The sequence below is a fragment of the Stenella coeruleoalba genome (genome assembly GCF_951394435.1).
Source record: "Stenella coeruleoalba genome assembly, chromosome: 16".
Classification (NCBI taxonomy): Eukaryota; Metazoa; Chordata; class Mammalia; order Artiodactyla; family Delphinidae; genus Stenella; species Stenella coeruleoalba.
In genome coordinates, this window is record NC_137162.1 from 7829232 (window position 1) to 7850863 (window position 21632).

Sequence of the window (21632 nt, forward strand, 5' to 3'; positions counted from 1 at the left end):
GAACGCAGGGCTGGAAGTCCAGCCTGCCGTCCAGCCCCGCGAGGCGGGGGCCCAACCAACGTTTCATCCCTTCGGACCTTGTTTTCCCGCCAACAAAGGGAGGGCAGTGAGCGACCGAAGGAAAAGCACTGGCTAGGCAGGCGCCCAAACGCAGTGAACCGATGGCGGACCGGAACAGCTCGGCCCTGAAGGCGCGGGAGGGGCTCGAACCTGCGCTTCCAGTCGGAGTCTGGGATGCGCAGCGGCGGGGCGGAGGGCGGGCCCACGGCGATTGGTGCTCAGCCCTCCGCCGCTAGCCAATGGGAAGCGAGGGCGTCCCGGGGGCGGGGCAGAAGCTTCATCTTAAGATCTGTGACGCGTTGCCGTCCCGCAGTTGCTCAGTTGACGCCGCATGTCTCGGGCTGGCTTCCGAGGTGCCGCCAGGTATCCGCGCAGGCGCCGCGGGGCCGGGGCTGGGGTGGGTCCCCGGCGCCTCGGGCCGCGGCGGGTCGGGGGGCTGGCGTGGGCGGCTCCGGTCCCGGGTTCGGGGGCAGCCGGCTGAGGAGGCGTGCTGGGCCTTGACCGGCAGGCAGGCTCCGCCTCCGCAGCGGGTTTGCGCTGCCGGCGGTGGGCACCGGGATACCGGGGGTCGGAGAGCAGCCGGCCCGCACGCAATCCGGGCGGGCAGGGGCGCGGCGCATCCCGGCAGGGAGCATCGGGCGAGGGAGGCAGAAGGAGAGAGGCTGTGGATGTGGCACCTCCGCCTGCCCGAGCAGGCGGAGCCGGGCCGGCCCCTCGGCGCGCGGCCCATGGGGGCGGGCGCTCTGCCCTCCCGGCCCGCAGTCCACGAACCCGTGCCGCGGCCGCAGGGGCCCCGGGGTCTCTGCGCCTCGACCCTGAGCCTCTCGGGCGCGTCCGGGTTTCCGGGGAGGAAGCCTTTAGGGCGCCGGCGCGTGGGACCGGGGCCGTGGGCCCCGCGAACACACTGGGTTCCTGACGTCGGCCAGGAGAGCGCATTCTGGACACGCGGAACTGCTCAGTAAATGGTGAATTTTTGCCTCCGGGGGCGGCGCCGACTATCGAGACTGGGTCCGAGTCCTTCCGGGCAGCTCCTTGGCCCTGCAGCCTACCTGCTCATCTCTCCCCTCCCCCAACCTATCTTCTTTTCCCTTCCAGCCTTTGTCCAAATAAAAAAGTCAGAAGTAGAGCCTTACCTTACAGTAAGTGCAGGTTTAATTACATGGTATCAGGGGATTGGGGTCAACAGGGCTTTCAGCACGAACACTTCCTCCCTCGAGTTTGTTTGCCAACAGTGCTGAGCATGAATAAATTCTGGTTGATTTCATTGGGACACTTGTGCTCGGTGACCCACAGCCTCCTCCCTTTGTCACTGTATCTCTTCTTGGTGTTCAGTTTTACCTCTTTGATAAGGTGATAAATTAAGGCGGAAAAGACGGAGGAGTGACTTTGGAATGAAGTGGCTTTAATAAATTACTAAACTCCAGGTTCTCAATTCTAAATCTTCGGATTTCTAAGAGTTTCTGTAGGTAAACTAGTTCTCTCAATTTGAATTTGGAGCTGTTCTTTAGGTATGTAATCCAAATCCTTCATCTTACTCATCTGAAAGAAACAATAGACTTCTTTCATTAAAATATCCTGGTACCGTCTTCAGAGAATCTAGTTCCTGACTATGAAAAAGATCCAAGTAGGAAAGTAAAATCTTTTAATAAGGACAAGATTTAAACAATAAAGCTTATTGTTTTGGGTTTGCAGTTTTTCCATGGTGTTCAAGATAAGTTTTGAGTCTGCTCCCCAAAAAACCCAGTATAACTTAAAAAAAAAGTTATTTATTTGTTTTTGGCTGCATTGGGTCTTTGTTGCTGCACGCCGGCTTTCTCCAGTTGCGGCGAGCAGGGGCTACTCTTCATTGTGGTGTGCAGGCTTCTCATTTCGGTGGCTTCTCTTGTTGCAGAGCACGGGCTCTAGGTGCGCGGGCTTCAGTAGTTGTGGCATGCAGGCTCTAGAATACAGGCTCAGTAGCTGTGGCGCACAGGCTTAGTTGCTCCGCGGCAAGTGGGATCTTCCCGGACCAGGGAGTGAACCCGTGTCCTCTGCATCGGCAGGCGGATTCTTAACCACTGCGCCACCAGGGAAGTCCCAGACCCAGTATAACTTTGAATGGTAAAAATTCTTGAAAAGACTTTTTTTTCCTCAAAGAGACTGTATTACCACCCCCACTCTCTGCCTTTATTACAGTTACTTGTGGGCATATTTTATGCCCTTTCCTGAGTTCCTGGGGATGGGTGAAATCTACATTTAAAAAAAGTGGTGAGTGGATTTTGGAGGTGTGTGGAGGGAATGATCTAATGGAACCAATCCTTTTTCAGTAGTAATGCTTCAGGTGTTTGCCAGTGGCGCACTTGAGCTGACTTTGAGCCAGATTATGTAAAAAAAAAAAAAAAAAAAAAAAAAGGCCAAAAAACTTTTGTTGGCAGAACTTTCCAAAAAAGACTGTACTTTTGAATGGTTGCCTCAAGAAAGGTAAATATTTGACAGATGTAGTAAAACCAAATTTATTCCTCAAGTGGAATATTTTAAGTGGCTTTTTGATGAATTTAATGCTGGTTTTTCTTTTAGAGTGATTTTAAAAAATAGTATTTCATAAGTGTATGCTAAATTAACTCTTCAAAATGCAGCGTTTTATGGAATTCTATTTTAGGTATGTTCTAGTATAGATAGGATGGATTAGATTGGCCAATAGTAGCTTGAAGAAGGACCTTGTTAATTGTATTACTGAAAACATTTAGTGTTAAAATTTTTGCTGTCAATAACAATTTGTCCTCTTCTCCAGGACCTGAGTGTGGGCCTAAGTTAAATGCACAGCCTGGAGTGAAATGATCTAATGAAGTGAACTCTTTTTTTTTTTTTTTTTTTTTTTTTACGGAAGTGAACTCTTGATGGAAAGATCATTCTTGTTGACATCATGCTAGCCTCCTGTTAGAGTTAGACTCAGCTCTGTCTGTTAGGAGTGGGTGATTTAATCATCTCTCTGGATGGCCTTGCTATTTGTCACTGCCTTGACTCCTTCGCAAGTCCTAAGTCTGTTTAGGAATGACCTTGTTTATGTGACAGACAAGGAATCCCCAAACGTGGGCTAGGTTCTGGGGATGCAAAGTGAATTTTAAGACAGGGTTACTGTCCTTTTAAGGAGCCTAGTAGGATTCTAGTAAGGGGACAGGTGTGAAAACAAGAGTCCTGAAGTGTTAGGACCTGTGACAAAAATCTGTGCAAGGGTCCTGGGAGCCTTCAGAAGGTCTAATGTGGTAAATTCCCTAGGGAAGGGTGAAAAGCTAATGTGTATAGTATTTATGCATAGAAAAAAGTTAAAAGTTAATGGTTACCTCCTAAATATGGAACTGCAGGTCATTTTCTTGTGTTTCTAATTTTTTTTTCAATAGAAAAAAATTTTTAGAAGAACAAAAGCTGCAGTTTAAAAAAGAAACCCTGTTTTTTTTTTTTTTATATTGCAGAACTTGGCTAATTCCCTTATGAATTTAAGAGGGAACTAACTGAGTGACTATTTTGTGCTAAGTTTGGTGCTTTAAAACAATCTCATTTAATCCTCAGTAATGGCCTTGAATGGCTTCAACTTCATTTTGCAAATGGGGACATTGAAGCTAAAAAAAAAATTGACAAAATCATCCAAATAGTTACTCTTAATAGCCTCAGCTAGAATTTACATCCTAGTCTCCAAACGCTGAGGAGCTTACGCTCTCCTCTCCTGGTTTTCCAGGCCTTTCTGGAAGGGAAAGTTGTTGAAGTTGGCTGGTTTAAGCCCTCCTTAATTCTGTTCTAGTATTTCTTGTGTTGTGCCAGGCACAGTAACTTGAACCCAGAAGGTTTTTGAATAGAAATGTGCCTACAGGGCCCTAGTGCATCTGATGGATCGGACCACAGGACCCCTCGAATTAAATATTCAGAGTTCACCTTAAAAACCTTAATTAAGCACGAGTATTAGTAATGTTTTGGATGTTACTCTTTTGTTAGTAAGTTGTAGTTATATATGTATATTTTTAATTTATTTTATTTCTGGCTGCGTTGGGTCTTCGTTGCTCTGCGCGGGCTTTCTCTAGTTGCAACGAGTGGGGGCTACTCTTCTATGCTGTACGCATTCTTCTCTTTACGGTGGCTTCTCTTGTTGCAGAGCACGGGCTCCAGGCATGCGGGCTTCAGTAGCTGTGGCACATGGGCGCAGCAGTTGTGGCTCATGAGCTCTAGAGTGCAGGCCCAGTAGCTGTGGTGCGCAGGCTCGGTAGTTGTGGCTCGCGGGCTCTAGAGCGCAGGCTCAGTAGTTGTGGCGCACGGGCCCAGTGGCTCCGCTCCGCGGCATGTGGGATCCTCCCGGACCAGGGCTCGAACCTGTGTCCCCTGCATTGGCAGGTGGATTCTCAGCCATTGCGCCACCAGGGAAGTCCACACTGTAGTTATATTTTAATAAGACTGCCTGAACTCAGCATATAAATGGATATGTTGTCCCATTTCTTTTGTGAATGAGCTGAGGAAGTGTGTAAAATGAAAATGTTGAATTTAGATAATTTCAAAGATTCCTTTCACTCACCATATTGTGTCAACCTGTTAATTAACTTAGAAGATGCTGTTTAGAGAGTTTTTAGTATATTTTTAATACCTCTCTCTTTTTTAATTAAAAAAAATTTTTTTAGTGCCTCTCTGCCAGATTCTAATGAAGTCACAGAGCTGTAGACCCTGATAGCAAAATCATAGAGAATAGTTTTTATTTTAGAATTTGACCCTGCCCCCTAGAAAGAGACGAGTTTTTTTGTTGTTGTTGTTTTGTTTTTTTGCGATACGCGGGCCTCTCACTGCTGTGGCCTCTCCCGTTGCGGAGCACAGACTCCAGACGTGAAGGCTCAGCGGCCATGGCTCACGGGCCCAGCCACTCCACGGCATATGGGACCTTCCCGGGCAGGGGAACGAACCCGCGTCCCCTGCACCGGCAGGGGGACTCCCAACCACTGCGCCACCAGGGAAGCCCAAGACGACTTTTAAGACCTAATTGCTGTAATCCATCCAGGCTGCACTTCCAGGGGTAGTGATTTATGCCTTTCTTTTAACTACTCCCAGCTGAGCTGTTTTGGCCACCTTCACAATCTGTTTTCTCAAAGCTTCTCAAAACTCTTTTTCTCCTACTTTGGTTTTCCTTGTTGCTAAGCTTTCCCTTTGTCTAATGTGACAACCTGGGCAGACCTTCAGTTTCATTTTTAATAACTTTTTCTGATAATAAATATGATTCTTTTTTATTGAATATAGTTGATTTACAATGTTGTGTGATTATAAATGTAATTCTTGATCATTAGGAAACATGGAAAATACAGAACAGTAGAAGGATAACCACAGTGAACTTCCTTGTGTATAGTATTTTTTGTAGAGTTGAACATGATTTTATTTTCTTCACTTAAACATATCCTAAAACATCTCTCCATGTCATTGAAAACTAATGATGTTAAATGACAATATATTATGTATGTGATTATGTTGAGCCATTCTCATATAATTGAACATCTTTTATTTATGAATGTTTTGCTACGTTCCTGAGTGTTTCTTTAGGATAGAATCTTGAGAGTGAAATTAGTGGTCTTAGAGCACAAACATTTCTAAGGCTCTTATTATGGTTACAGTTCTTTTAAGAAAGTGTTTCAGTTTAAAGTATATCTAAGTAGCTCTGTGTATTATTGCTAATTTGATCAAGGCAAAAATTAATGTGTTGTTTTGACTTTTCAGTTGGTCAAACAGAGCATTAATTCTAACTGAGTCTCAAGAAGTAGAGTTAAAATCAATGTTTTAGACTTTGTATTTTGGGGAAGTTCTGTGTAGTGTAACTAGAATTTTGGCATTTTTGCTAGCGGCTATCTCCAGTGTAATGATTCTTACGTAACTTTTTTGTTGTTAATATGTAATTCTTTGAAGTAAAATCTGGTGGAAATTAGGAACCTTCCCCTTCAAAAAATGTACTTACTCATATAATTCTGCATTTTATTTCAGTAGTTATTGGACCCCCTGAAGACCGTCCCTGGATCTCGGGCTGAAAATCTGTATTCTAATCTGAGCTGTGTGAAGAAGGGTTAGCTGGTGAGTCTTGGCAAACCAGAGTGCTGGATTTTGTGTAGCGGATTCCTGAACATACTGGATTTACTGGGTAGTGCCAAGTTGAAAGGGAAGTAAGCCAAACTCCAGGTATTAGGTTTTGCTAATTGGGCAGCTCAGACTGAGTGCTGGGAGATATTGCGTGGTCTGACGTGTCATTAATAGAGATCCGTTGAAATATGAGTTTAACTAGTCTTTTTAAACAATAAGTACAGACATATGAAGTATGCCTAGTGTTTGGCAACTTTCCACTCATCTTGAATGTATCTTTAAGAAACATTCCCCTCCCTGCTGACATGATTGCTCTGTATTTTCCCCAATTTCCTTGTTATTCTTAGTTTTTCCTGTGGCTCAGTCTGTACTTCATGGCTTAATCTTGACCGTTAATGGTTATGCAGCAGTGGGAAGCACTGTGGTGAGGGCTGGTTCTAGGGCCGGTGCTGGTGGGATGAGAGAAGCTATGAAGCTGAAGTAATATATAAATAGATTTGAATAAATGCCAGTTAGCTCAGTGATATTTAGGATTTATTACTAAACTTTTTAGCTCACTGTACCAACAGTTTGATGTTCTCTAGCTCCTAATTGCCTTTTCCTCATTTAAGTAGTTGCTTTTGTGGTGCAGTTTTTTTCTGGGGATTAATTTTATAGAAACAGCCATCCTAGCAGAGTAGACGGTTTCTCTTGGGAGTTGTACCTTTTCATCTCATATGTTTTGTTTTGTTTTTGGTCTGTTTTACTTACTGTAAAATCTCTTCAAAGGCTATTTGTTATAAATGAAAAAACTTTTTTCCCCATCTTTTTACCTTTCACGCTTGTTTATGATAATTTTGACCTATAGAAGTTTTAGATAATTGTGGCTAAATAACTGATTTTTACCTTTTGTAGTTTCTGTCTTTAAACTTAAAAAGCCTTTCCCATCCCCCAAGAAATCACTTTTTCCTCCCCACCCCTATTGTTTTTGCTTTAGGATGGTCCCTGTTATCTTTGTAGAAACCAAATTCTTCCCTAATTTCCTCACTCTTTACACAAGGGCCAAGTAGATATGCAAAGTAGTTCTCAGTCCCTCTTTCGCCTCCCCCATGACTACCCCCTGGGCACCCGGCTTCTCTGATTTGGTCTCTTCCCCTTGGCTCTAATCTGTGATCCGGCTGAGAGTCTTACACCCCCGCATAAATACCTTTTGAATGGTTGTTCAGCTCTTTAGGCCCTATGCTGTTCAGCCTTGCTTGACTGCCTCAGAGACCGTCAGGTGGTACTGAAGGGTGTTCGTGAAAAGTAAAAGCCCTTCTGCTTTTTATTCTTCTTGCTGTTCTCTTAGACTTCTAGCCCGGAGCACTTTGTGCACATCCCACTTGTTGGGGTTTAAATGTCAATGTTCATATACTTGTTCCCTTTGTTGGCCTTCAAGCTCCCCAAAGGCAGAGGTTGTCTTAGTTCACTTTTTTGTTTTTTCATTTTGTGTTAGTTTTTTAATTAAAAATTTAAATACAATTTTTTTTTTTCCGGTACGCGGGCCTCTCACCGTTGTGGCCTCTCCCGTTGCGGAGCACAGGCTCCGGACGCGCAGGCTCGGCGGTCATGGCTCACGGGCCCAGCCGCTCCGCGGCATGTGGGATCCTCCCAGACCGGGGCACGAACCCATGTCCCCTGCATTGGCAGGCAGACTCTCAACCACTGTGCCACCAGGGAAGCCCTAAATACAATTTTTAAAGGTTACTTTCCATTTACAGTTATCACCTTAGTTCTCTCTTTATTTTTCTGATTCTTTGGTAAATGTTGAACATATAGTTCATGAGTTGACATTTGTCTGCTCTGGGAAGGTTCTTATTCTCTACGCCTTCTCTTTTCTTTGGACAGGTTGGTGATATTCCTACTTGAAGAACATCATGTTTTCCAAACTAGCACGTTTGCAGACTGTTGCTGTCCTTCGTGGATTTCATTCTTCAGTGGCTTCTGCTACATCTGTTGCAACTAAAAAAACAGTCCAAGGCCCTCCATCCTCTGATTACATTTTTGAACGGGAATCTAAATATGGTGCCCACAACTACCACCCTTTACCTGTAGCCCTGGAGAGAGGGAAAGGTATGTTCCAACCCTTCCCACCCCCACCCCTTTTACTTGCTTTACATTTTTGTAAAAGTTGCTTTTATATTTTCTCACTATACATTTTTCCAGATGCATTTAATTTCTATATTGCAGATATGATTAATTCAACATTTTTGAGTGTCTGTTGCTTGCTGTGTTAGGTACTGTGGGGACTACAAAGTCGTGATGGACCTTGCCAGGAGGGAATGTACGATACATAAATAAAGTACTGTAATATTGCTGTCATTTTTTCCTTTAACTTTTATTTTGGCATAATTTTAAACTTAAAAGCTGCAACAGGGGCTTCCCTGGTGGCGCAATGGTTGAGAGTCCGCCTGCCGATGCAGGGGACACGGGTTCATGCCCCGGTCCAGGAGGATCCCACATGCCGCAGAGCGGCTGGGCCCGTGAGCTATGGCCGCTGAGCCTGCGTGTCCGGAGCCTGTGCTCCGCAACGGGAGAGGCCACAACAGTGAGAGGCCCACATAACGCAAAAAAAAAAAAAAAAAAAAAAGGCTGCAACAGTAGTATCTAAATTTTTCTTTTACTCTTCACCCAGATTTCCCAAGCGCTAACCGTTTTACCACATTTGCTTAATCTTCTTTTTCTCTCCAGACCCACATACACAATACATTTTTTTTCTTGAACTTGTTTGAGAGGAAGTTGCAGACATGATGCCTCCTTACCCCTAAATACTTAGTGTGCCTTTCCTGAAATACAAGGACTTTTTCTTACATAACAAAGTGTAAGTATCAAAATCAGGAAATTAACATTGGCACAGCACTATTCTCTAATCTACAGCCCTGATCCGCATTTCACTTGTGTCCTGAGTAGCAAAAGAAAATCTCAGCTCATGGGTTGCATTCAGTTTTCAGGTCTGTTTAGTCTAATCCAGAACCATTCCTCAGTCTTTGTCTTCTTGACCTTGGTATTTTTGAAGAGTACAGGCCAATAATTTTTCGTATAAACCTCAATTTGGGGTTAACTGGTAAGGTAGTGTCTGCCAGGCTTCTCCATTGTAAAGTTCTATTTTTCCCTTTTAAATGTCTTGTGGAGACATGATTTGAGACTGCAAATATCCTGTTACTCATCAAATTTTTGCTCCCACTTTTAGCATCCATTAATGATTCTTATTCTTATTCTTAATGATTCTTAATCATTCTGAATAAATGATTACTGATTGTTGCCAAATGGTGATTTAATCCACATTTTGAAATAACAGCCATAGCCAAATAAAGCCAAAGTTTATTACTTAGCTTTTGGCCAGAAGATGGTGCATAAGAGTATTAAACATTTTAGTCATTTGCCTGTATTTTTTATTTGGGACCAGTACTGTAGTGTAGATAAAGCTCCTTCTGAACAAATGAAAATCTAGGTTTATATATTACAAAATTGGAAGCGGTTTGGTTTGCAAAAGTATTCTTTACTTACAGCAGCAGAGTGCACTCTAGACTCTGACTGCCTGGGTTCGAGTCCTGGTTGCATGTGTGCCAGCTGGGGCTAGTTATAATCTAAGCATCTACTCTGTACTATAGGGATGGTAACACTCATAGGGGTTTTTTGATGAGATAAGGGACAAAAGCACCTACCACAGTATGTTAGGTACATGGTAAAAATTAGGTGTTAAGCCCCTAATACATTTTAATGTCTATGATCAACTTAAAAAAATTGTTGTAAAATGTACATGACATAAAATTTGCCATTTTAACCATGCAGTTCAGTGGCATTAAGTACATGTACAATGTTGTACAACTATCACCTCTAGCTCGTTCTGGAAGTTTTTTTATTATCCCAAAAGGAAGCCCCATACACATTAAACAGTCACTCCCCATTCCTTCCTTCCCCTAGAACCTGGCAGCTACTAACCCATTCTCTGTTTCTACAGATTTGCCTGTTCTGGATATTTCATATGAATGGAATCAGACAACATGTGACCTCTTGTGTCTGGCTTCTTTCACTGAGCACAATGTTTTCAAGGTTTATCCATGTTGTAGCATGCGTTAGTACTTCATTGCTATTTATGGTTGAATTTATTCATTTTATGGATACGCCACATGTTTGTCCATTCATCAGTTGATGAAAGTTTGGGTTATTTCCACCTTTTGGCTATTTCGAATACTGCTACTGTGAGCATTGGTGTACACATTTCTGTTTGAACACCTGTTTTCCACTTCTTTTTTCTTCCCCTTCTTCCTAGGAGTGGGATTGCTGGGTCATATGGTAGTTTATGTTTAACTTGTTGAGGAACCACCAAGCTGTTTTCAGCAGCTCTTGCACCATTTACATTCCAGCTAGTGATATATGAGAGTTTCAATTTCTCCACATCCTTGTCAATTCTCGTTTTCCTTTTTAAGAAAATAACCATCCTAGTGGGCGTAAAATGCTATCATTGTGGTTTTGGTTTGCATTTCTCGAATGACTAATGATATTCAGCATCTTTTCATGTGCTTGTTGGTCATTTGTATATCTTCTTTGGAGAAATGTCCATTCCAGTTCTTTGCCCATTTTTTAATTGGGTTGTATGTCTTGTTGAGTTGTAGGAGCTCTGGTTACTAGATCCTTATTAGATAGATATATGGTTTGGAAATATTTTTTCCCATTCTGTTGGTTTTTACAGTCAACCAGTTGATTTTTATGTTATGCATAACTTCTTCCTTTAAATTCCAGCTTTAAATTCCAAACTTCAGTTTTCCAGGAATCAAGGTTCCAGTTTTCCAGGAATAAAGGTTTCACTCCAGAGTTAATAAAATCTCTTCTTGTTATGCGGGTTTTTTTTGTTTTTATATTTATTTATTTAATTAATTTATTTGGTTGCGCTGGGTCTTTGTTGCGGCAGGCGGGCTCCTTAGTTGCAGCTCACGGGCTTATTTAGTTGTGGCATGGGAACTCTTAATTGTGGCATGCGTGTGGGATCAAGTTCCCTGACCAGGGATTGAGCCCTGGCCCCCTGCATTGGGAGCTCGGAGTCTTAACCACTGTGCCACCAGGGGAGTTCATTGTTATGCTGTTTTTGTTAAATGTGTAATTTGAAGCTGGACAGATAAAATATAATTCCTTATAAACCAAGGTTTATTATGCTTGAGCTAAAACATGCCTTAACCACAATTCTGTGTTAACTAAAGGTTCATATGTAGGTATTCAGAGGGCTGGCTAGCAGTCTTAGTCTTTTTTTTTTTTTTTTTTGTTCCCAGACCAGGAATCTAACCCGTGCCCCCTGCAGTGGAAGTGCAGAGTCTTAACCACTGGACATCCAGGGAAGTCCCTGGCTAGCAGTCTTAGTCTTTGAACTTTATGTAATGTGGTGATTTTTTCTAGAGTTATTTTCCTTATATATTTTAGGTATTTATGTATGGGATTTAGAAGGCAGAAAATATTTTGACTTTCTGAGTGCCTACAGTGCTGTCAACCAAGGGCATTGTCATCCAAAGATTGTGAATGCTTTGAAAAGTCAGGCGGACAAATTGACCTTAACATCCAGGGCCTTCTACAATAACGTGCTCGGTGAATACGAAGAGTATGTTACTAAACTTTTCAACTACCACAAAGTTCTTCCTATGAATACAGGTAAAATACTTCCTTTTTTTTTTTTTGTTAAATAGCTGAGAAAATCTTATAATTTTCTGATAGTTTAAAACATCTTTTAAAACTGAGAGATGTTCTCTTTTGGTAGGAGTGGAGGCTGGAGAGACTGCTTGCAAACTTGCTCGTAGATGGGGATATACTGTGAAGGGGATCCCGAAATACAAAGCAAAGATTGTTTTTGCAGGTATGTGAGATTCACCATTAACTGCTGTGATCGAAACGTACAGTATCAGTTACCATTTTAATTTACTGATGAAATAGTTCAGATGTGTTTGCCTCACGTGTCGTATGTTAATTGTTGAATGTTTCATAAAAAGGGAAGGATTTCCTTTTCTTCGGTTTATTTCCAAGTATTTCTTCATATGTGGGATTTTTCTCTCCGAAATAACTCCCTACTCCTCCCTCCCTAAAATGAGTGACTATATGACTTGTTTCCCATCTGCTTATCTGACTTTTTTCATAGCGGTTTTCTGGTTAATTAGACGGTCTTGCCGATGGAGCACTTTTTTGTGAGGTTGTTGACGTTGGATTGTGTTCAGGTGGGACCGTGTCTTAGGTATGATCCGGTGATTGAATCTTAGTATTTGAGGATTACCGTATCATGTCATTAGAAGCTGCTGGAAGAGGAGGGCTGGAGTTGCCCTGGGGATATTTCTGTGAATGGTTGAGAGGAATGACTTGAATCCTGACTGGGGAGACCAACAGTTAATCCAGATTATCCATATAGACTGACTTTGGGGATCTTGATAATGATGGTCAATAGATAGGTTCTGACTTTTTTTTTAAAGCTCTGATTTTAATTTTTTAAAACATAAAGTATGGGTAAGTTTGTCACTGCACATGGTCAAGATTCATTTTTGTGATGGTTGAAATCATTAAATATTTTGCCTTGTGGACACATGCAGTTAAATTATAAACCCCATAATATAACAGAATCCAGAGTTCATCTAATGGCCAGCTGTAGCTGGTGTTTGGGGGTGGGGGTGACAAATTCCTGTTTCCGAAGTCTCTGCACAGCTCTGTGGTCTGCCATTTTGCAATCTTGTACCTTAGTTGTAGGACAACAAAACCGTCTCTTGCAAACAAAAATGGCATTTCTGGTGATTTCGTTCTTACAGACTGTGTCCAGTCTCTCTCACATTAGCACAGGGTGCAAAGGTGTTTCACCCAGGTGTTGAAAGAAGCTGGTAAGTCAGTGGGGGGAGACAGAGTCAGTGGGGGGAGACAGAAGACTGGCCCCAGTGCACGTCCCTTATATTGCAGGGTAAGCTGCGGGGCGTGAGACTCCTGAGGCCGATGCAGGAGAGCAAATAGGCTTATGGTCTAGTGTGCGTTTTGTCTTAAGTCTGGGCAGAATCAATACGCTGTTGCTTGCGGACAAGTCAAGTGGGGATTATTCGTAGTACTCGTAGCTGAGAGAGGCTTTGCAAGGGTGGTATTTATGGATGCTTTGAAGCCAACTTAGAATAATTCAGTACTGGGTTAATTGAGTTGCAGCTGGCAGAAATGCTGGGAAGATATTAAAAAAAAAAACAAAACACAACAGGTGGGAGACCCTCCAAGCCTCTCTTATTCTACTGTTTCTTTTCTTCCTTGGGTTTAACCACATTGAAATTATGTTGTGTATTTGCTTCACTAGTTTACGTTGAGGTGTTTCTTCTCTATTAGCATAGAAGCTCCTTGAGGGCAGGGAACTTGCCAATCATCATTCTATGCCTGACACCTAGAACAATGCCTGACATTATTATTATTTTTTAAAATTAATTAATTAATTATATTTATTTTTGGCTGCAATGGGTCTTCGTTGTTGCGCGTGGGCTTTCTCTAGTTGCGGTGAGCGGGGGCTACTCTTCACTGCAGTGCGCAGGCTTCTCATTGCGGTGGCCTCTCTCGTTGCAGAGCACGGGCTATAGGGCACACGGGCTTCAGTAGTTGTGGCACACGGGCTCAGCAGTTGTGGCTCGCGGGCTCCAGAGCGCAGGCTCAGCAGTTGTGGCGCATGGGCTCAGTTGCTCCGCAGCATGTGGGACCCTCCCGGACCAGGGCTCAAACCTGTGCCTCCTGCATTGGCAGGCGGACTCCCAACCACTGCGCCACCAGGGAAGCCCCATGCCTGACATTATTAATCAGTCCTCAAATTATTAATGAAATAAATTAATGGGTAAAAATTGTTCCTGAACAAAGGCAGATGTCTTTTAGCACATAACAACTTATAACAGCAAGGAAGGCAAATTGAAAGTGTTCGAACTGCTTGAGGATATTCTATCCAAATGAAATTTAAAATTCATTCTATTGAATAGTTAGCCTGTAGTGTTGGATTTTTAAAAGGAAAACTGCTAATTCTCTATGAAGGGTAGTCTCTTTCTCATATCACTATAATAAATGTGTCTAGAAAAACCGTCTCTAGAAACACAAGCATCGAATGCTTCACTTGTTAGGGCTTGGGATTATTGAAAGAAAAGACAAATACCTATCCTTAGGGGCTATATATTACACTTCGGAGGCTCAGTAGAGAAGTGCCTAAAATAGTAACTGCAAGGCCAGACCTCAGTCATATGAACCAGGGTGTTTACTATCAGATTTTGTTTAAACCAATGAGCTCACTGGAGGCTCTCTAAAGCAAACCCTTGCTTTTTTGAAAATCAAGCTTCCTAGGGCATTTGTGGGGGAACAGTGCTTATTACATTGGGGGGTTTGATTGAAATAATGACTTTATTTCTTCTTTCTAGCTGGAAACTTTTGGGGTAGAACATTGTCTGCTATCTCCAGTTCCACAGACCCAACCAGTTACGATGGTTTTGGACCATTTATGCCGGGTTTTGAAATCATTCCATATAATGATCTGCCTGCTCTTGAGGTACTTCATTTAGCATCGTGGTGCTTTAGTTCATAGTAAATAGAATTTAAATTTGTTGAATGTATGAATTAAAAACAGATATATGATTGTATTGAGAATCTGTTGTATTAAAGTTAGGCCAAGATTCACCCTTGTTCTCTGTAATGGTCAGTTAGTTTCCAAGTTTCCAACATGGGGAAACCAGGTTCTGTGGTCTAATCCTGACAAGCAACTAACCACTTCAGATTTATCTCCTCCATAAGTATTAACTTGGGTATTACCTGTTAATTACTTTAATAGACAAAATTAGTCAGTTTTCAGCCATTCAGCCAGCTTTTTAAAATTATGAAGTGGAAGAATTGTAAAGTAAAAAGATACACTTTTAATGTATCTATTTAATTTTTTTTGTTTTTTGGCTGTGGGGCTTGTGGGATCTTATTTCCCTGACCAGGGATCAAACCTGTGCCCCCCTGCAGTGGAAGCAAAGAGTCTTAACCCCTGGACCACCAGGGAATTCCCTTTTATGGCGTTTTAAAATGCCACTTTCATTATTTTTTTTTTTTAATTTTATGAATTTATTTATTTATTTTTGGCTGCGTTGGGTCTTCGTTGCTGCGCGCAGGCTTTCTCTAGTTGTGGTGAGCAGGGGCTACTCTTCGTTGCGGTGTGTGGGCTTCTCATTGCAGTGACTTCTCTTGTTGCGGAGCACGGGCTCTAGGTGCACAGGCTTCAGTAGTTGTGGCACGCGGGCTCAGTAGTTGTGGCTCACGGGCTCTAGAGTGCAGACTCAGTAGCTGTGGCACACAGGCTTAATTGCTCCGCGGCATGTGGGATCTTCCTGGACCAGGGCTTGAACCCTGCATTGGCAGTGTCCCCTGCACTGGCAGGCGGATTCTTAACCACTGTGCCACCAGGGAAGTCCTTCATTCGTTTTTATTTACAGTACATTTAAGTATATATTAGAAAATAAAGGATGGAGTAGCTTAAAGCTGAGGTATTTAGAGCTTTTGGTAATTGAATGTCAGTCAGAAAAGTTACACTTTGAAGTCAGAATATAAGTTAGTGTGAAAACTTAATTTACACACTTATTCTTAACGGGAAAATATGCACATTATGTGATTTCAGATTCTCAAATAGGTTTGAAAGGAAGTTACTAAAAACATTTTCATGCTGTTTTTGTAGCGTGCACTTCAGGACCCAAACGTTGCCGCGTTCATGGTGGAACCAATTCAGGGTGAAGCAGGCGTTGTTGTTCCAGATCCAGGCTACCTTGTGGGCGTGCGAGAGCTCTGCACCCAGCACCAGGTCAGCCACCTGCCCACCTGCCCACCTGCCTGCCTCTCTTAGGGTTTGGCCGAAAGGATAAATGCAAAGATTACATCACCTCTCCACTAGAGGGAGACTTCATTCTGAGAGCTGCAGAACTTTCTAGTGGTGATAGAACTTTCTAGCAGCAGGCTGCAAAGAAGCTGACTTTCTACTGGCTGGGCCCTGGCAGAGCTGCAGACTTCTGGGTGCTAACCACAGTTCCTTCCTCTCTGCTCCGGCAGCCTGTACTCTGGTCCTTCTCAAACCCTCTGTCGTATCCCTTTGCTCCAGAATTTAAGCTCTCTCTCCCTCTTTACTAATAAATGTTGTGGAATAAACAAGGGAATTTAGTCCCAGACAGTAGTTATGTTCAGAAACCCCCCACAAAACCTTTTGTCTAAGTGCCTTACCACTTTGTAGAACAGTGCAGAATGGGCCTCTGGGGACTGAGTGGCCTGACACAGAAATAACTGTGTGTCTACAGGGTTTTCACAGGACACTCTTGAAGTTGTGTGGGTAATTAAAATGTTTGCACAAATCTGAGGGGATGTCAGAATGACAGATTTGTGCAGGGAAGAGTAAAATAAAGATCACTATTTCCCTATGGAAATGAAAACGATAATTAATGCTGTTTTGTTGTTTTCCAATAGGTTCTGTTTATTGCTGATGAAGTACAGACAGGATTGGCCAGAACTGGTAGATGGCTGGCTGTTGATCACGAAAATGTCAGACCTGATATGGTCCTTCTAGGAAAGGCACTTTCTGGCGGTTTATACCCTGTAAGTCCAATGTTCAACCTCTCTTTCTCTTCCCTATTCTCATGAATCCTTAAGATATTTTTACATTGGCCGACTGTGACAGTAGTGCCTTTCTGATGGTTTGGTTTAACTTAGTGATATCTGTATCTATATCTATATCTGTATCTATATCTATATCTGTATCTATATCTATATCTATATCTATGTAGGTCACCTGGAATACGTGTAATAAAAACATTTCAGAGTTCCATGGGGTGACCCACTTAGTTATTTTAACTGAAGAATTGAGTGTGCCTTGGAATTTGCTCTGCTGCATTTGTTTTGGATGGAAACATTTTATCCCATAAGTACTCCTGTAGACCTTTATGCTTTTTTCCCATAGTTCTGAGACATAGTATTACTAATTGTTTGAAACCATGACCGACCAATTAATGTAGAGATTGGAAAAATTAATGTTTAACTGTAATTCTTTTCTTGGGTTTGCTATTCAGAGCCAACAATTGGTATGGACTAAAGGGCTCTGAATATATAGCGCAGAACATTGTTTTCTAAACAGTTAAACAAAGCATTTCACCTCGAGAGTGGGAAGAATTCTAAATTACATCACTGCAGAAGTAGCTTTCGGTTCCGAAGTGCTCTTCTGTGCCGTTGCAGTGTGCCTGATGTGCTTGGAACGCGCTAGGGCACCACTCAGCGTGTCACTGCTAGTTAAGGCGGCACATGTGTAGCACTTGTTGGTTGAAAGTTTATGTCAAATTTAGTATCAGCTCCATAAATATTTGTGTTCCTGGTAAGAATAAGAAGAGTTCATCTGAGAAAAGACTTGGTCAGCGCTGAAGTCTCTCTCTTTCAGGTATCCGCAGTGTTGTGTGACGATGAAATAATGCTGACCATTAAACCAGGGGAACATGGTTCAACGTATGGTGGCAATCCACTAGGCTGCCGAGTGGCCATCGCGGCCCTGGAGGTAAAAACTGGTTGCAGCTGTACAGTAGCTAGTCCTGGAGGTAGTGTTGAAGTGCCTTTTAGGTTTGAGCTCACTGGTGTGATAAGAAATGTGATAAGATTGCCGAGTATTACAGAACACGAAGTGCAGAGGAAAGGGCTTAGGGGCAAGGCATTCTCAAAAAGTAATTTAACCTTGGCCTAGTAGACGGGAATCCTCCAGGGGCTTCCCAAGTTTGCAGTCTCCTGGGGCTTTTGGCCCGTAGGCCCTGGCCTGTCCACATCGAACTCTCACTCTGTGACCGGGCCTGGCCTGTGAAGCCTCTGGCGTCGCACATGTGGCTTTTTGTTTTTGTTGTTGTTAAAGTGTGGATTTGAATGCTTTTAGACTTATTCCTCAAGTGCCTACAAAAGGCATAAAATTATTATCTCTGAGGATGGACTTTTTAGGGAAAAAAACAAAGGGAACTCTATTGCAGTTAAAAAGTTAAAGTATATTTAGTCCCATTGATTTATTCACCTAAGAAGAAAATATATCAGTTGCATTAAACAAATTTTAATCCTTATTTTGTCACAGAATCAGATTGATTATGGGTTTATGACTAAAGCCAGAGTCTGTCTGAGCTAGCGTATGTTAGATGATTAGAAATCAGACTGGTACAGGCTTTGGAAAGTAGCAATGGAAGGTACGTTATTCTGGTCTGTATCTGATCATGTTCTTCCTGTGCTTACAGTCCGCATTCCCCTCCAAAGAACAATGTAAAAGAAAAGGCAGTCTTAATATTTCTGTAATTTCTCTTCAAACATAGGTTTTGGAAGAAGAAAACCTTGCTGAAAATGCAGAGAAAATGGGTATCATCTTGAGAAATGAGCTCATGAAGCTACCTTCTGATATTGTAACGGCTGTAAGAGGAAAAGGATTATTAAATGCTATTGTTATTAGAGAAACCAAAGGTACGGAGACAAAATATTTTACAAGATATTACTGTTATAGGAAGAGCTCAGAACACGTTCGCTATTTTATCTGGTCGTTGGTTTCCTCTGTTTGAAACTGTTGACTGGCCTCCTATTGACCAAGTCTTTTAGGCTCTGCCTAATACTCTTATTACCTGATTTATATTAATGGTCTTAAAAATATAGCTCTTTCCGGGCTCCCCTGGTGGCGCAGTGGTTGAGAGTCCGCCTGCCGATTCAGGGGACACGGGTTCGTGCCCCGGTCCGGGAGGATCCCACATGCCGCGGAGTGGCTGGGCCCGTGAGCCATGGCCGCTGAGCCTGCGCGTCCAGAGCCTGTGCTCCGCAACGGGAGAGGCCACAGCAGTGAGATGCCCGCGTACCGCAAAAAAAAAAAAAAAATATATAGCTCTTTCCTACATGAAGGCACATATAACTAATTTCACCTATTTTCATTTCTTTAAGTCATTTGTTATTCTGCCTTAGGTTATTTATGCAGTACTTGGAGATTTCAGTTTATTTTCTGTTAGGAAGTCTGCACAGAGCACTCTGTAGTCCCATTTCCTCTTCGCTCTCCTTTCCTCACTCACTTTCGTACTTTGCGTATCAGTAGAGGTAGTAGGAGCAGTAGTGATAACAGGAATGATGATGATGATGTTGATAATAAAAACAACCCCCGCTGCCACTTAACTGAGTGTTTAGTGTCTAACACATCATTTCTAATCCTTAAGCGTTCCTTGCTGGATTTTCCTGCCCTATCCCTTCCTTTTAAAACAGGGATTTTAACCTTGAGTGCATTTTAGAATCACCCGGGGAGCTTTTTAACAATTAATCCAAGCCTAGCCTCGCTGCAGAGATACGGATTTGATGGAGTGGGGCCTATACATTGGCCGCGACCCTTTCGGGGATTCCGATGCAGCCAGGGTTGAGGGTCGTGAGAGTGAAAATGATGAGCGTCTAGTTGTGCCAGCTCAGGAAGCAAATCCAGGTTAGGAATGTGTAGTGTTCACTACGTTTTGAGTATTGCTTATTCTGTGCCAGTTAGTTATCTGTATCATATCCCAGTTCTTTTTGTATTGGTTCCTTGTGTAATTAATTACATCTGCCTAAGCATGTAAGTTTTTTGCTAGGTCTTTTTCACTTACGAAAAACTAACAAAAACCATGTCTAATCATACCATTCAAACCACTGCTGAAAAATAACTTCATTTTTAAGGGTAAGAACAAAGCAAGCTTGCAACTCAGAGCTGCATTTCTTGAGTTAGGTCCTGGGAATTCTGTTTTGCCAGGCTGCCCTGGCCCATGCACGCTGCAAGGGAATGTTTAAACGTTTATCTTGGATCAGCATACAAGTTTGACGGTTTTTCTTTAGATTATGATGCTTGGAAGGTGTGCCTGCGACTTCGAGATAATGGACTTCTGGCCAAGCCAACCCACGGTGATATCATCAGGTTTGCACCTCCACTTGTGATCAAGGAGGATGAGATTCTGGAAGCCGTGGAAATCATTAACAAGACCATCTTGTCTTTCTGAGGGTGACAGTTTTCAGTGGTGCCTGGGAGCCAGCTGGAGACAGGCAGTTCATAAAACTGAGTTTCTGCACATATTCCACTCCCCCATGTTAAGGGCTTTTAAAAAAATATATGTTTTTCAGTTCATACATAATAGAATGACATTTATAAACGTGCAGTTTGCTGTGTAATATAACTAAGAGAATGTCCTGGCATCTTATTTTCGATTAAGAGTGGGTGTGTGTGTGTGTGTGCGCATGCGCGCTTTCTAAGGTGAGATGCATCTCTCTATATAGACAGCCTTTTAATCAAGCCCCTCAGCATAATTTATATATGTTTTAATAATTTCCTCGCTGGTATAAATTGTATTTGAAAAAGTTATAGGAGAGTATTGCATAGAAGATTAGCTTAACCTCATAAAGTTGAGTCATAGTCATTGTATTTTAGGAAGGATTAATGGTTAAGCTTATAAAAAATACTAGATTTAAGTAAACTCCATATTGGCTAGCACCAAGATGTATTCTATGAATGTCATTACTTTGAATTAAGAATTATTGTTACAAAAAAAAAGAATTATTGTTTAACATTCCTAGATTATGTTTTATGTTTTAAGTGTTTGATATAATTTGTAAAAAGTGTTTATTTTCAGTGTTTCTTTAAATTTAAAATAAAGCTCATATTTAAAATGTCTGTGCTGGGACCAGTGTATGATTACTGCGGTGTTATCAATTACCTCACATTTTAAAGCCCTCTGAGAATGTTCTTACCTGATTTATTTCATGTGTTTTCTAAGAACATTTTGGTTTCTTTGGTAATCTCTAGAAAAACAAATTATAAAAAGTCTCTTTTAGTACTACCTTTTCCGCTTTCAAAATAACTGCTTTTTCCCCATGTGTATACTAGTATTTACCATTTTTATTAAAGTATCCTTGTTATGCATGGTATTGTTTCTGTTTGTTTGTTTTTACCCGAACAGTATTTTGGATGCTTTTCTATGTCAGTAGTCACAAGTTTATGTCATTCTCTTTTTGATGAAAAAATTAATCAGTCTATCTAAGAAAGAAACGGAAAATTTTATTCGGGCCAAATTGAGGAAGCTCTGAGAACTGTTTTGCCGCCTGTTAGAAGTCAAAACAGGGACATAAATATTGCTCTTTATGGTTGGCGCAGTGGTTAAGAATCCACCTGCCAATGCAGGGGACACGGGTTTGAGTCCTGGTCCAGGAAGATCCCACATGCGGCGGAGCAACTAAGCCCGTGCGCCACAACTACTGAGCCTGCGCTCAAGAGCCCGCAAGCCACAGCTACTGAGCCCGCATGCCACAACTACTGAAGCCTGAGCGTCTAGAGCCCGTGCTCTGCAACAAGAGAAGCCACCGCAATGAGAAGCCCACACACCACAACGAAGAGTAGCCCCCGCTCTCTGCAACTAGAGAAAGCTGGCGTGCAGCAATGAAGACCAAAACACAGCCAAAAAAAAAAAAAAAAAAGTCAAAACAGTTCTACATAAGTT

General features: G+C 42.3%; 1 protein-coding gene across 2 annotated transcripts; it reads left to right on the forward strand.

The window, feature by feature from the left end:
• Nucleotides 1-357: 357 nt before the first annotated feature.
• Nucleotides 358-21030, forward strand: OAT (ornithine aminotransferase). 2 transcript variants are annotated; one of them, XM_079899739.1, is made up of 11 exons: nucleotides 358-423; nucleotides 6040-6126; nucleotides 7999-8223; nucleotides 11566-11790; nucleotides 11897-11992; nucleotides 14538-14665; nucleotides 15827-15949; nucleotides 16603-16731; nucleotides 17564-17677; nucleotides 18465-18609; nucleotides 19981-21030. In XM_079899739.1, exons 3-11 carry the CDS (start codon nucleotides 8028-8030, stop codon nucleotides 20139-20141), a joined length of 1317 nt encoding a protein of 438 aa, XP_079755865.1. In that variant the 5' UTR covers nucleotides 358-423; nucleotides 6040-6126; nucleotides 7999-8027; the 3' UTR covers nucleotides 20142-21030. The 2 variants fall into 2 exon arrangements, with proteins under 2 accessions (XP_079755865.1, XP_079755866.1); XM_079899740.1 differs by having other exon boundaries at nucleotides 376-423; nucleotides 6043-6126.
• The last annotated feature ends 602 nt before the right edge of the window (nucleotides 21031-21632 follow it).

Excerpts from the sequence above, each read along its gene's own strand:
- OAT (XM_079899739.1), top strand. The coding sequence starts at position 8,028 with ATGTTTTCCAAACTAGCACGTTTGCAGACTGTTGCTGTCCTTCGTGGA. Across the intron at positions 15,950-16,602 it reads AGCTCTGCACCCAGCACCAG|GTTCTGTTTATTGCTGATGA; the intron begins GTCAGCCACCTG and ends GTTTTCCAATAG. Across the intron at positions 17,678-18,464 it reads TGGCCATCGCGGCCCTGGAG|GTTTTGGAAGAAGAAAACCT; the intron begins GTAAAAACTGGT and ends CTTCAAACATAG.